Below are 16127 nucleotides of genomic sequence, written 5' to 3'. Positions count from 1 at the left end.
ATTGGTTATTCCAAATCACAAATCTATCGTTGTGCATGCTCTATGAATAACGCTTATTGGTTATTCCAAATCACAAATCTATTGTTCTGCGTGCTCTATGAATAACGCTTATTTGTATTCCAAATCACAAATCTGTCGTTCTTCATGCTCTATGAATAACGCTTATTTGTATTCCAAATCACAAATCTATTGTTCTGCATGCTCTATGAATAAAGCTTATTTGTATTCCAAATCACAAATCTATTGTTCTGCATGCTCTATGAATAAAGCTTATTTGTTATTCCAAATCATAAATCTGTCGTTCTGCATGCTCTATGAATAAAGCTTATTTGTATTCCAAATCACAAATCTGTCGTTCTTCATGCTCTATGAATAACGCTTATTTGTATTCCAAATCACGAATCTATTGTTCTGCATGCTCTATGAATAAAGCTTATTGGTTATTCCAAATCACGAATCTATCGTTCTGCGTGCTCTATGAATAACGCTTATTGGTATTCCAAATCACAAATCTATCGTTTTGCGTGCTCTATGAATAACTGTTATTGGTATTCCAAATCACAAATCTATCGTTCTGCGTGCTCTATAAATAATAGCAGACCAACTGAATGATTGTTTACCACAAAAGGCAGATGTTTGAGTTAACATTTTAATACTCTCTAGGGCAAAATGGCTCTATAAACAACAGGAGACCAACTGAATGACTGTTTACCACAAAAGGCAGATGTTTGAGTTAACATTTTAATACTCTCTAGGGCAAAATGCAGCTTGTTTTGATAAATTAATGTTTTTATTTAAGATCACTGCTGTAGTACTAATAAAAATACGTCATTTAATAGAGAGTTTTCTGATTACATATCTGTCTCCCACTGAGTTAGATGTAAGTTTAGGTAATTACAACGCTAAAATTCAAGATTCTATTCTCACCAGTAGACAGAACGCATATAGCACACTGTAGTTTTCTGAATAACAATATTTCCTGTATTTTGTAATTTATTACAATATTCTAAGTTGTTGCTTAAGCATAAATGATGTTATACAATGTGAGGTTGTTGGGCTGCGTATCGTAAGGTATAAGGTTTATCCTCCATGCTGCTTAATATGCTCAAAATTTCCAGCTATGAGTGAGTGATAAAATCGACAGTCAATCCTATTAATCTGTTCATATTTTTGTGGCGACAGGAGTTTCTGATTTTCTACCTTCCCTCTGGCCAGTAGCTCTAAATTAGGGCTGGCTATGTCTGAACATTAGGAGTTTCGTGTGTGTGTGTAAAACTTGCTCTTCTGGTTGAAAATGTCAGTACCAATATTATAATCTCATGTCACCATATTTGTAAGGGGACGCTGGTCTTTATATTAATATGAAGAATGGCACTGTAAAAGCTAAGGCTCATAGATTGTATGTTTGATACGTTTAAACATAAATTAATTTATATGGAAGCAATATAAAGAGTGTCAGATCGACTTACATTTACTTCTGATAATGACAGGCTTACCATAAACAACCATCCCCTGCTCACGAGAGTCCTGGTTGGCTAAAGATGTCACAACACATGTGTAGGTTCCAGTCATATCAATTGTAGGCTTAATGATCCTCAGAGCCCGGTATCGAGAGTACGTGTCCAACGGTTCTGCAACAAAAGTGTCATCTAACCGACCCTGAAGAAACCCAGAAACATAACGAGTACTGAGCGCTGGAATCCACTGATAAACCGGTTTTACCTCGTTGTTATAAAACCATTTCACAACCAAGTGTAAGTCGTTATGGGTGTATAAGTACTCGCAGTCCAGCGTAATGGGTCTTTCAGTTCCGTTCTCAACCCAACGTGGAACTGATAGTCTCCTGATTTTGACTGCAGCGACATCTAGAATGATGATATATTTGTTAAATCTAACTTGCGTAGCTTACCACATATTATTGCAATACACTTTCTGAGTGATTTCTCAGAACATAATACTGCTATTAAATTTTGTAAATTACATTAAGTTTACTGCATTTAAAAAACAATTTCAAATCTCTTTCTGTCATTTTTGGATAAAGTTTTAAAATGATTTTGGAGAATCAACTGTATATTTAGGCTTACATACAAAACAAATCTTATAAATATGTATTACACGTTATACAAATATTTCCTATATCTTCCCCATCTGTGGCTCAGCAGCAAGTCTGAGGGCTTATAACACTCAAAATTAAATTTAGATACTCTCAGTAGGCACGGCGTAGTTAGCTCATTGTGAAGCTTTGCGCTTAACAACAAACATGTCAAACGTCAAGGAATCTTAATATATATAAAATATAGAAAGTGCAATCCAAGCTTTGTGAAACACAGCATTACCTTTGTTATCTCATTTCAAAAATAAGTCATTCCTATTATAAAACTGAAATACAAAAATATATGGTAATATTAATAAGTAGTTTATATTTATATATTTATATGTAAGTGGTTGTTTAGAAAATATACAATATAAAATCCAATAATAATTCACATATTGGACGTATTAAGTTTAAAATCAAGCAAGTCACTCTTCGAAATATACATATACATATATATATATATATTACGACTTATTATTTTTAGCACACTGTGTAGGTCACAAATATTGTTTATTTGTTTTGAATTTCGCGCAAAGCTACACGAGGACTATCTGCACTAGTCATCCCTAATTTAGCAATGTAAGACTAGAGTGAAGGCAACTAGTCATCACCACCCACTGCCAAACTCTTGGGCTACTATTTTACCAACGAATAGTGGGATTGGCCTTTATTAATGTTTTACTACCCATACTAGCTGTCTTGAGAATACATTTTTACTTCAAGTGGGTTTCTCTTCATAACGAAGATGAGTACTTTTTATCCAATTAAAATCCGTTTTTAATGAATTTATAATATTGATATATGGAAACCTAGGTTTTAAAAATGTCGTGCACTTTAAATAAACATTTTATACCTCCAGTAAATCTGAAATTATTAGTTACCTTGGACCGATCATGACAACACAAGAATGCCCCAAAACACACACAAAATAGTGTTATTCACTTTGGGGCTGTGAGCGCTCTGTGACAATTTGGTCACAAAAGTTGTTTTCCCTTTAGCCTACCACCCAGTTAAAAAAGTAAAGAAGAATCGCTCCGAGAGTAGCTTTGCGCGAATATGCGAGAAACAAGCAAACAAGTTTCAATAGTTCAACAGAGTGAGAAATAGTCCCATATTGTGATAATAACATAGAACATTCATACTAGGGTTCGTCATACAAGCAACAGAACAGATAAGGATTAATGGTTGTCTATAAATCTCTACCATACTATTGTCATTTAAAGTAAATGTAGATTACAAATTTCTATGCATTTCATAAAGAATAATTTAGTACACGATGTACCAACAATGAAACCGTTGTTAGATAAATGTTTTAAAATTTAGGCACTAACATTTGTAAAACTAAACACAATAATGCAGAGTACTTGGATACTCTGATATTCAAATACTGAAATAATAAGTGTCATAAAATGTAAGTAAAACAGTGAGATTTAGGAAAAAGACTAAATTATCGACACTGACGTTTCAAACATTAGAGAAGGGAAAGGTAACTTAAAAATATGTAAGTTAACTAGTTGAAGCGTGATGAAAACTTGTATGTAGAGATAAGACTTGCCCAACTAAAGAAATGAACACAAATTCTGGAATTCCGTTTCTAATGTTAAGAGAACGATAACTTAATACGTGATTTTCTAAATATTCATAAGTTAGTACCTTTTGTTCACATATAATGTAATGTAAACACATAAAAATGTGATTTAATAAAACAGATAATTCATATAATGTAATGTAAACACATAAAAATGTGATTTAATAAAACAGATAATTCATATAATGTAATGTAAACACATAAAAATGTGATTTAATAAAACAGATAATTCATATAATGTAATGTAAACACATAAAAATGTGATTTAATAAAACAGATAATTCATATAATGTAATGTAAACACATAAAAATGTGATTTAATAAAACAGATAATTCATATAATGTAATGTAAACACATAAAAACGTGATTTAATAAAACAGATAATTCATATAATGTAATGTAAATAAAACACATATAAAATGTGATTTAATAAAACAGATAATTCATATAATGTAATGTAAACACATAAAAGTGTGATTTAATAAAACAGATAATAAAACAGATAATTCATATAATGTAATGTAAACACATAAAAACGTGATTTAATAAAACAGATAATTCATATAATGTAATGTAAACACATAAAAATGTGATTTAATAAAACAGATAATTCATATAATGTGATGTAAACACATAAAAATGTGATTTAATAAAACAGATAATTCCAAAACGTCTAAATATATCAAACTACTACTGTTCTTGACATTCAAACGATTTAAAAACAAACTTCTAGGTAAACTCTGATGACGATAAACTTACTTGAAGTAAAAACAAAATGTATCTCAGAACGGCTGGTATGGGTATTTACACTTTTATTGATAAGCAGAGAATACCGTTTCGACCTTTATAACATTAACAAATAACACTGGTCATCTATTAGCATAATCCCCAATACACTTATTTATATACATACATTTAAGTATCGGATAGTGTGTGAAAACCAAGGAGTTAAACAAAGGAAAAAAAAATATTAGTTTGATTTAAGCATTTTGGTGTTATGTGTTAACGGTGGCTTGTACTCTTTAGAACTAAATCGTGTTTAGACTTTTTATTCTTCATACATCTAAACAATTTATACCAAAGTTTTCTCTTTGTACCCGTGAGGCAAACTTGCACTACTACTAAACAGCCACGCTAACCATACAGGTAAAGAATAAGGTAGGACTAACCTAAGATGACGACTTGAACTACGTTAAACTGTGGATACTTGAATGCATAAGAAATACACCTGTAGATACTTGAGTAAATAAGAAGCGTCAAAAACGATAAATGACTGAATATCTCCACAGACAGACATTGGCAGTAGAATGGGTCGTATTGAAAGGCTCAGAGACTTTTAACTTGGCACTGTCATAGGATGCCAACTTTCCAACAAGTCAGTTCGTCACACTTCTGCCCTGCTAGAGGTGCTCCGGTGAACTGTAAGTGCTGTTATTGTAAAGTGGAAATGTCTAAGAGCAAGAACAGCTCAGCCACGAAACGGTAGGCCACACAGTGTCACAGAACAGGACCGCGGGTGCTGAAGCGAGTAGCGCGTAAACATCGTCTGTCCACATTTGCAACACTCAATACCGAGTTCCAAATTGCCTCTGGAAGAACGTCAGCACGAGAACTGTTCGTCGGGGCTTCATGAAATGGGTTTCCATGGCAAAACAGCTGCACACAAGCCTAAGAACACCATACGCAATGCCATGCATTGGAGTGATGTAAAGCACACCGCCATTGGACTTTGGAGCAGTGTAAACGCGTTCTCTGGAGTAATGAATCACGCTTCACTATCTCGTAATCTGACGGATGCATCTTAGTTTGGCTGATGCCAGGTGAACGCTACCTGCCTGAATGCATAGTGCCAACTGTAAATGTTTTGTGGAGGAGGAATAATGGTCTGGGGCTGTTTCTCATGGTTTGGACTAGGCTCTATAGTTCCAGTGAAATGCTATCACATACCATTACATTCTAGAAAATTGTGTGCTTTTAACTTTGTGGCAACAGTTTGTAGAAGGCTCTTTTTTGTTTCAGCATAACAATGCCTCCGTGCAAGGTCCATAAAGACATGTTTTACCGAGGTTGGTGTGGAAGAACTTGCCTGGCCTACACTCATGACCTCAACCCCATCGAATATCATTGGGATGAACTGGAAGCCGATTGCGAGCCAGGCCTTCTCTCCCGACATCATGCCCGACCTCACTAATGCTCTTGTGGCTGAATAGGAGCGAATCCCCGCAGCCATGTTACAAATATAGTGAAAAGCCTTCCCAGAAGAGTGGGGCTGTTATAGCAGCAATGAGGAACCAACTCCATATTAATACCCATGGGTATGAACTGAGATGTTCAACAAGCACATGTGGGCGTGATGGTTGAGTTTCCACATACTTTTGGCCATGTAGTACATGTTGCAGTGTTCATCTTATGTGTGTTTATACATACTTAAGGTGCCTTATCATCTCATTCACATGAGTTCACGTGCATTACGGTCTCTAAAACATTCTTGATGGTAGCACTACCCCTTAAAGTGAAGTGAAACCATTAAACTACCCTATCGGGTTCTTCACTATGAATAATTAAGAGAAGCTGACACTATATTAATCACGTATATATTTATCGAATTTTATTTAATGATCTACACACATTAGAACACAGTGTCGTAGAATAGTAATATCGCCAAATAACCTTCAAAACTGCCCACGATATACATACGTTTTTACACTTTGCTGCGATATAATACAAATTAAATACAATACTGATCGACAATTAACGTTAAAACTAACTTGCTTATAATTTTAGCTTTGTTTCTTGTCAACCACACTTTGGGTTATCTTTGATAAGCCCTCTGCAAGTATCGAAATCAGATTCTTAGCGTTATAAGCTCTCGTAGTTAATGCTGAATCAATACAGAGAACTGGCGTATAGTTTATTTTTATATGTCTTGTCTTCTATGCAAACATTTATTACAACCCTCACAGTATATCATTATTACAACCCTCACAGTATATCATTACAAAACACGAAACTTGATATCGTTTCGTTTCGTTTGGACTTCGCGCAAAGCTACACAAGGGCTATCTGCGATTGCCGTCCATAATTTTGCAGTGTAAGACTGGAGGGAAAGCAGCTAGTCATCATCATACACCGCCAACTCTTGGACTACTCTTTTACCAACGAATAGTGGGATTGACCGTAACATTATAAGGTCTCCACGACCCTCAGGTTACGAGTTGAACGTTTTAACCCACCTGGCCAGTCCGAGGCTTAATATTTGATGTGTACAATTCAGAAACAATAAACAATAATATAACCTACTGCATAAAGAATTACGAAGATTAATATGCAGAACTCTATTAATACATATGAACCCCCGTCACACCAAACATACTTGCCTTGGGGGCGTTATAATATGACAGTCAATCCCACTATTCTTTGGTAATAGATTGGCCCAAGAGTTGGCGGTGGGTGGTGATGGGTAGCTCCCCCTTCCAATCTTACACGGCTAAATTACGGACGGCTAACCCAGATAGCCCTCGTGAAGGTTTGTGCGAAATTCAAAACTAAACAATACAAACATACATGTATTGTGTAAAGTTTGTGTAATATTTATCAGAATGCCAGAAGACATTTGTATATTTCCTTAAGTAATTATGTCTTGATATCCTGTCTTATATCAATTACAGGCCATTAATTTCTATTTTGGTATTTTCTGACCAGTACTTGTATTTCTCGTGTCCGGCAACGGTCAGTTGCAAACTCTTTCTTTCTTAACCTGATGATGACCTAGGAAGGTCGAAACGTTGTTCGCTCTGTATTAATAAAAGTGTTAAAACCCATACTAGTCGCTCTGAGAAACAGTACATCTTTTGTTCCAGTTACAAAAGTTAACAGTGTGTTGTTTTTCATAAGACAATACAGCTCATTTCTGTTCTCGGATTAAGAAAACTATTGTTAAGCGATATATATATATTGTTAAGTTCTAACCATGTATGTAATGCAATATCTCGTTAAATTATTTCAATTAATCCGAATACCTCAGTGATGGAAAACATATGATCCTATTGTCTAATAGTTACGTTATCCTTATTTCTAATAATCTATAGATCACTGAATCAAATCTAAAGATATTATAATATATATTTATTTTAGTCTTAATAAGTCAAGTTCTATATTTAGAAATAAGGAACCGAAGGTCTTAGAGCTATCACTACTTCAACAATCTAGAAAAACAAAATTGTTGCACAGGTTTAATGACGTTATAGTAGCAGAAAACAATACAGAGTACAGATCGCAAATTGCTACGTTAAACAATATAAAGTAAACTGTTATGATATGAAGGTCCCGTATTTATCAATACTTGTAAACTTTCCCTTTACGTATTTTTTCAGTGAGTGCAAAAACTGCTACCCTGCACTTACAACAATAAACAAGCACAAATGTTTTAAAAACGGGGAACTTCAGTACAAAAAGTGGAATTTGTTTTATGATGTTTTATCGTTTTTGGAACAAAGAGCTTAGAAAAATACTACTTATCTATTAAGTAGTAACCCTACATTTTATGCTCATGATCTAAATAATAATAAAAAACGTTACTTAAGTTTTTCATTGTATATTTTTATCCGGAAAAATTGCTTGGGAAATTTCGTTTTAACGACACTTTCAGGCTCGATATGGTTATAACAGTACAGCGAGGCTACAGTAATAGATTGATTATGCCTGATAACTTTGACATTGTTGCTGTGTCCTTCAGGAATGCTATCAGGTAGCATAGATGTTCTCAGGAGAATGTTCATCTAGTGTGATTGTTTATCTTCCATTACCTTTTGGAATAAGCTATTTTCTGTTCTTTCCAACATTAAACGTCATGTAAACATATCTATAGTACTAAAAATTATGTATCATATTAATAAATAAAAGTCGTAAAACCGGTGATCTAATAATCAGGGCGCTTTGGAAGTGATTTCTTTTGTCTTCAAAAGTGAATTCCGAAAACGAACAGTCTGCCATTTGTTGAGCTCGTGTTATCGGATTTTCTGTTTCATAAAACACACTTAACAGTTTTTTGCTACGTCAAGTTTCGCTTTGATAATATAATTGATTACGTTTATAAAGGACAGCTAACCCTTCCATACACATAAAACACAGTTAATCTTTCCATTCATATAAAACACAGCTGAGCTTTCCATGCATATAAAGCACAACTAATCTTTCAATATAATTCTTTTCAATACTTATGATTAACATGAAAAACACAGAAAACTATTATATTTCTTATTTTCGTGTGTTCAAAGTAACAATCTAATACATAACTAACCGTTTAGATAAACGTTTCGTACAACACCTAAATCAGCTAAACCTTTCTATATCTCAGAACGGCTGGTATGGGTATTAACATTTTTTTGGTAAGGAGAGAACAGCGTTTCGATCTTCCTAGGTCATCTTCAGGTTAACGAAGAGAGAGTTTTCAAGTGGCCGTTCCCGGACACATTTCTTAGTGACGAGAGTATAAACGTGTACGGGATTGTAGGGGTCGTTGCAGTTGAATGTTAGATTATTAATTAGTTACAACGCTAAAATCAGGGGTTCGATTCCAATTGGATGGGCTCAGCAGATAGCCCGATATGGCTTTGACACAGACACAGACGTTATTAATCAGTGTAAGTAAAAAGGTGTTCCTTTATATTGGTTTAATTTTGGTTTTAGTCGCTGTATAAGTAGGGCTTCTTTGATTTTGCCTTTGTTTATATTTGTTTCCCTTCTTGAAACCTGAGGGTTTTCTACGGTTATGTTGTGTTTATTTGATTTGCAGTTTTGAAGAACGTGTGAAGGTGTTTTTTGTGTTCTTTAAATATTGTTTCATTTTTCTGCTTATTTCTCTAATATAGAAGTCGTGACAGTTGTTGCATTGCATTTTATAAATAATGTTAGTGTTGTGTTTATCAGTATAGTTTTACATGGTAAGGACTTTAGTTTTGCACCTGGTTTTTGAATAAATTTGGTGTTTACTGGAATGTTGTGTTTTGTTATAAGTTTTTTCCAAATGTTGGTTATTTTTTCACTGATGTCAGGAACATATGATATGCAACAGTGTAAGGTTTTGTAGTTTGTTGTATCTTGTGATTTATTGTTGTTTGTTTGTTGTTGGTCTAGATGTGTTCAACATGTAACATGAGATTAAAAAAAATGTTAGAAATTATTCAATAATGTTTACTTTGAAAAGATATCTTTATTATCTATAAATATTAATGTTATACTCAAAGTCCGAATTCAGTAAAAAAAAACCGTTATTGAAAAAAATCAAATATTAAAATTTAACTTTTATTTATTCCATTATGCAACTTGCAAACAAGAAAGAGCATCAGTACTGAAGAAGACGAAACACACAAAAAAGGAAACCTTCGATTTTTGAGCAAAACAAATCAGCAAATCGCGAAATGTTAGTTGCGTTATTGCTTAAACCGCGAAATGCTTATGTAGTTTTTGTTCCATCAACGAATTAAATTCGAATTGTGGGTACTGTCAAAATAGTGTCACCTACTAATATTCCTAGACACGTGCACACCAGGTAATGATGATGGAAGTGAATTTTGATAAAGTGATATCTACGTCATCTGAGAATATTAATGATAAATATTTTATTTTCACGAATGAACATTACGAGATGCTGCAACTTGAAGGAAAGGAAGTTGTCACACTTCTTAAGGAAGAAGTTGTCACATTTTTTAAGGAAGAAGTTGTCACATTTCTTAAGGAAAAAGTTGTCACATTTCTTAAGGAAAAAGTTGTCACACTTCTTAAGGAAGAAGTTGTCACATTTTTTAAGAAAGAAGTTGTCACATTTCTTTAAAAAAAAGTTGTCACATTTCTTAAGGAAAAAGTTGTCACACTTCTTAAGGAAGACGTTGTCACATTTCTTAAGGAAAAAGTTGTCACACTTCTTAAGGAAGACGTTGTCACATTTTTTAAGGAAGAAGTTGTCAAATTTCTTAAGGAAGAAGTTGTCACATTTCTTAAGGAAAAAGTTGTCACATTTTTTAAGGAAAAAGTTGTCACACTTCTTAAGGAAGAAGTTGTCACATTTTTTAAGGAAGAAGTTGTCACACCTCTTAAGGAAGACGTTGTCACATTTTTAAAGGAAGAAGTTGTCACATTTCTTAAGGAAAAAGTTGTCACATTTCTTAAGGAAAAAGTTGTCACATTTCTTAAGGAGAAGTTGTCACATTTCTTAAGGAAAAAGTTGTCACACTTCTTAAGGAAGACGTTGTCACATTTTTTAAGGAAGAAGTTGTCACATTTCTTAAGGAAGAAGTTGTCGCACTTTTTAAGGAAGAAGTTGTCTCATTTCTTAAGAAAGAAGTTGCTCTGAAAAATAAGCAGAATGATAATCTGTAATATGAGTTTTCTTATAGCAAAGCCTCATCGGGCTATCTGCTGAGTCCACCAAGGGGAATCGAAACCCTGATTTTAGTGTTATGAATCTGTAGACTTACTTGTGATAATATTGTTTGTTTGTTTATTTTTGAAGTTCGTGCAAAGGTTGTTTTGTTTTTTGTTTGTTTTTGAATTTCGCACAAAGCTACTCGAGGGCTATCTGCGCTAGCCGTCCCTAATTTAGCAGTGTAAGACTAGAGGGAAGGCAGCTAGTCATCACCACCCACCGCCAACTCTTGGGCTACTCTTTTACCAACGAATAGTGGGATTGACCGTCACATTATAACGCCCCCACGGCTGGGAGGGCGAGCATGTTTAGCGCTCGGCCATGCCAGGCACCTCGTGCAAAGCTACACGAGGGCTATCTGCGCTAACCGTTCCTTATTTAACAGTATAAGACTAGATGGAAGGAAGCTAGCCATCACTACCGACCGCCAACTCTTGGGCACACAGAAATAAAAATTCACAAACAGTAAGAATATTAAAATATAAATATAATTGCATTGTATTGGTCTGCGAAATTATTTTTGTTGTTTGAATAGTTTTAAAAACCAGTAGCTCTAAATATTATGATATATTACTTTATATTTAAATTCATTAATTGTTCTATAATTAATTACCATAAGTTCAATAGTTTATCTATAAATTTAGTATTTTATTAAGTCTTAATATCTGCACATGAAGTTATGAATGACGCCATTAAATTCAAATTTAACACATCTGTCGAACAAAACCAACATAAACATTTTGTAATCTGAGCGAAATGAACATTTCGCTTATTTTACTTTTTTTTTTGTCTCAATTAATTTGTCTATTTGTCTCAAGCTTAGAATTACTAACTGGTCAATCTTGAAAGAAAGGCTTCTTTCGGTTTTGAGAATTTTCAAATAAGCATATCTCGAAATGATTATTTTGTTTTCCGCTATTGATAAAATTCAGTCTTTAAGTCTAACATATATATATATATATATACAGGAGGTGAAAAAGTGCTTCCCACCGAAAATGTGAACTTGTTATATCTTATATTAGATAAGAGAAACAAATACATAAAATTATATATTTTTCTGCAATAATCGAACGTGAAAATGAAACTCAAAACAATACAAACCAGTTTCAGAAGTTAATATTTAGTCAACGTTCGCTTGTAATTCAGTACTACAGCACATCGACCAGTCACGCTTTCAATGAGTTTGTATAGATATTCCTGAGTTATTAACCGTAATCCTTCTTTAAGTACTTCAACAAGTTAACCGGTTTAACTTAGCCAACAAATTTCAGTCGGATTCAAATCAGGTGATTAACCTGGTCATTTCAAAGCATCAGGCTTGGCATGACCAGGGGGGTTGAGGCGTTCGACAAGTAATCTGAGGGTCGCGGGTTCGAATTCCCGTCGCATCGAATATGCTCACCCTTTCAGCTGTGAGTGCGTTATAATGTTACAGTCAAACCCACTATTCTTTGGGGAAAGGGTAGCCCAAGAATTGGCGGTGGTTGGTGATGACTAGCTACCTTCCCTCTAGTCTTACACTGCTAAATTAGGGACGGCTAGTGCAGGTGGTCCTCGTGTAGCTTTGAGCAAAATCCTAAACACAAAAACAAAACAATCCACAGCATCAAATATCTTATTTCTAAGACATCTTTTAACGACTCTACAATTATAAAGAAACTTGTTTGATCATTTTGTAGAATAATTTGAATAAAAAGATCTAAAAAACTGCAGCAGGTGTACAACACTTTGTGTGATAACATGTAACTTAAAATCATGAAAAGTTCTGGTATTTATGAAATCTAGTGTTAAAATTAGATTTTTGAGATCATATTTAAATGGAGCTCGTGGAGTACGTTCTAAAAAACATAATTTTGTACTTTTCTGTTATCTAATAATAGATGTAACAAATTAACAATATTTTCATGGGGGGAGTACTTTTCCACCCCATAAATATATACACACACAGAAATGATCAAACAGTACGCTACCTGCTAGTACAGCGGTATGTCTTCCCGATTTACAACACTAAAATCAGGGGATCGATTCCTTTCGGTGGGCTGAGCAGATAGCCCGATGTGACTTTACTATTAAAAACACACACACTCGAAAAGAACGTAAATTATTTTTTGATTTATCACAAAAACTGAAAACACAAAATAGATTTAAATCCGTAATTACTTTATAAAATAACTTTGAGTGTTCTGTGTCGTCTTAATAGCCACTTCCATACAATATATAACACAATATACAATACATAACACAGTTTAATAACCTTAAACATGAAAGTAAAGAATTTAGGGAAAGTGTTTATTACAAAACATTTCCCAAATAAAGATTGAACAACGCGATACAGGTGTTAAGTACATGGTTAATTACGTTTAGTTATTTTTTGCTCCACGTTACACAATATTGTTATTAATTTTCTCCGCTACTAAACAGTATCGATTGCCTGAATGGTCCGTTCTATTTCTGAATACCTGCTTCTTAAGTATTGTGTTTTTTCAGTAACTGATAGTATAAGTGACATTTAACATAAGTTATAAAAGCAGTACCATTTATTTAACTAAATATTTTCTTTGTCATTTGTACTTTATCACGTGCTCTAAACATAAAAGAAATAAGCAATATGTTTTGAATTTTGAGCAAAGCTACACGAGAGATATCTGCGTTAATCGTCCATAATTTAACAGTGTAAGACTTACGGGAAGGCATTTAGTCATCACCACCCACCGCCAACTCTTGGGCTACCCTTTTACCAACAAATAGTAGAATTGACCGTCACATTATAATGTCCCTACAGCTGAAGGGGCGAGAATGTTTGGTGTGTCGGGGATTCGAACCCATGACACTCACATTAGGAGTCGAGTGCTTTAACCACCTGGTCATTTAGCTGAGGTGCTAGAGAAATAATAAAAATTCAGTTGTTGAAGATTTAAATATATTTTTATATATGTGTATTTCATTTATTTACTATCATTAGTATTTTAATAACAACTGTTCAACTCCGTGTAATAGGAAGTTGTATGTTTTTGTACGATATCTAAGTTTTATATCTTTTAAGCAGTCATACATTTAGCTAGACCTCCATAGTAATTAACGTATGTAATGCTAACCTTGATAATTACCATATTTTAATCCATAATGTTACAAATTCGACATTGTTATACAAATTACAAAAGAGTATGAAGTCAATAAACTGGCAAAAAAAGTTTTCCACGGTGGGTCAGTAAAAAGATTGCGGACTTACAATGGTAAAACCCAATATCCAATTTACAGACTTGTGCAGTGCGCAGACTATCCCATTATGTAGCTTTACTGTAAAACATAAACGACAAAAATCTGCTTAATATTTTCAAATAAATGTATTTGAAATTTTGAACGCAAAAATTATCTTAAAAACATTGTTTGAGATAATTGAGTTTTTGGTTGAATTACTTTCATGGCTGTGTTTTCTAGACATAAACAATAGTTTTAAGATCCATATTTTTAAATTGTTTCTAAGAATCAAAGAACGACTTCCATTACATTACATAAACGTTTCTATTCAGGTTTATTTTATTGTATGAAATAAATAGAAAACGAAAACAACATAATTTAGGGTTGTGTGTTTTTTTTAGAATTCGCTGAAGAAATAACGGATGTAATAATCAATATTTACGAGAAATTTTATTTTAACTGATGGCTTTCGGATTAAAACGCTAAAATCCGGGGATCGATTCCCATTCCCAAAGTAGGAACATCTCAGATAATTCATTGTTTGATTTTCTGCTAAAAAGAAAACAAAATTCGGACAAACCCTGTGTTTTAAATGGATTGATAAAATACATAAATTTGCCAGTTTGATTCTGGAACAATTTAATGTAACATGTACATTTTATAGTGCGTTTCAAACAGTATATTCTTTCCAAACGATTTTTAACTTTTCCATTATATTTATCAGTAAACCATTCCAAATTATTCTTGGCAAAATTTGCAATGGTTTCAGTATTTACGAAGCTATAATTGATGAGAGTACAGTATTCTTGTGAACAAAATCGTATGTTGGTAAACAGGTCAACAAAGTCTCAAACAAACCAACAGCGTATAAGTACTTCACCAGGAAAAATTACACATACAATTAACGTATAAAAGCGACGTTACATGTATATTACATAATGGTACTGCAAGTAATATTAATACAATATTTTTATTGCTAGGAAGAAAATAGATTCATATTAAATTCAGGCAGAGTCAGCACTTCATAAAAGTGTATTTACACCCAGGCTGTATCAAAGTTTTCTACTAGTCAAGTTTTCAAGGAAAAGTGGATAAATTCTGCAAAGAAAGAGAAAAAAGCGTTTACTTTCTTACAGTTGAAAAGCTAAAATTCGCTAAAGCGGAAGATATAACTAAAGACATCAATCACTCGATATTTCGACCACAGAGCTAGACGTTTGACACCTTTTGACATCTGCACAAAGACTAAAAGTAAATGTTCCATTATGTGCGAAAGAAATATCGCTATATCGCTTTCATATCGCGAATCTCCTCAGACAGCGTCATTTTCATTTCCCAGCAGGACAAGTAATGCTACGCGCATACTGAGGCGTTTGTTTAAACTTGCGTTTTATGCACTTGAATCAGGCGGTTTTAGTTAGTTTGTTGTTGTTGTTTTCATTATAAAATCCAACAAATTTTACTTTTTTTTTAAATCTCCGAGTCATAAAACACACATTGACCTTAAATGATAAATATGGCTAAATGTGCTGTCAGTTTCACAAATTAAACCTAACTTATCGGTTACCATGCGTGATTATACCTCTGCACAAAATATTATTTAAATAAATTAAAATACGATTAGTATTTATTTTACATGTGCTGGCAAATCGACCCTCATATAAACTTACAAACACAAAATTAAACATACGTGCACATCGATACCCATATCAAACACAAAATTAAACATACGTGCACATCGATACCAATATCAAACTTACAAACACAAAATTAAACATACGTGCTCATCGATACCCATATCAAACTTACACAAAATTAAACA

At 33.5% G+C, this 16127-nt stretch overlaps 1 protein-coding gene across 2 annotated transcripts in view; it reads right to left on the bottom strand.

Moving 5' to 3' along the window:
• The window catches only part of LOC143235148 (selection and upkeep of intraepithelial T-cells protein 7-like), a 216641-nt gene that overhangs the window by 163522 nt on the left and 36992 nt on the right, over positions 1 to 16127 (bottom strand). Inside the window, exon 2 of one of the 2 annotated variants that reach the window (XM_076473018.1) lies at positions 1470 to 1865. In XM_076473018.1, coding sequence (XP_076329133.1) covers positions 1470 to 1865 — 396 coding nt within the window. The remainder of the gene's footprint in view (positions 1 to 1469; positions 1866 to 16127) is intronic. The other variant, XM_076473019.1, reaches the window with a different exon arrangement.

The sequence above is a fragment of the Tachypleus tridentatus genome, chromosome 12 (assembly GCF_004210375.1).
Source record: "Tachypleus tridentatus isolate NWPU-2018 chromosome 12, ASM421037v1, whole genome shotgun sequence".
Classification (NCBI taxonomy): domain Eukaryota; kingdom Metazoa; phylum Arthropoda; class Merostomata; order Xiphosura; family Limulidae; genus Tachypleus; species Tachypleus tridentatus.
Note: the sequence above shows the minus strand (reverse complement) of the source record. Positions and strands in the feature narration are given on the sequence as shown.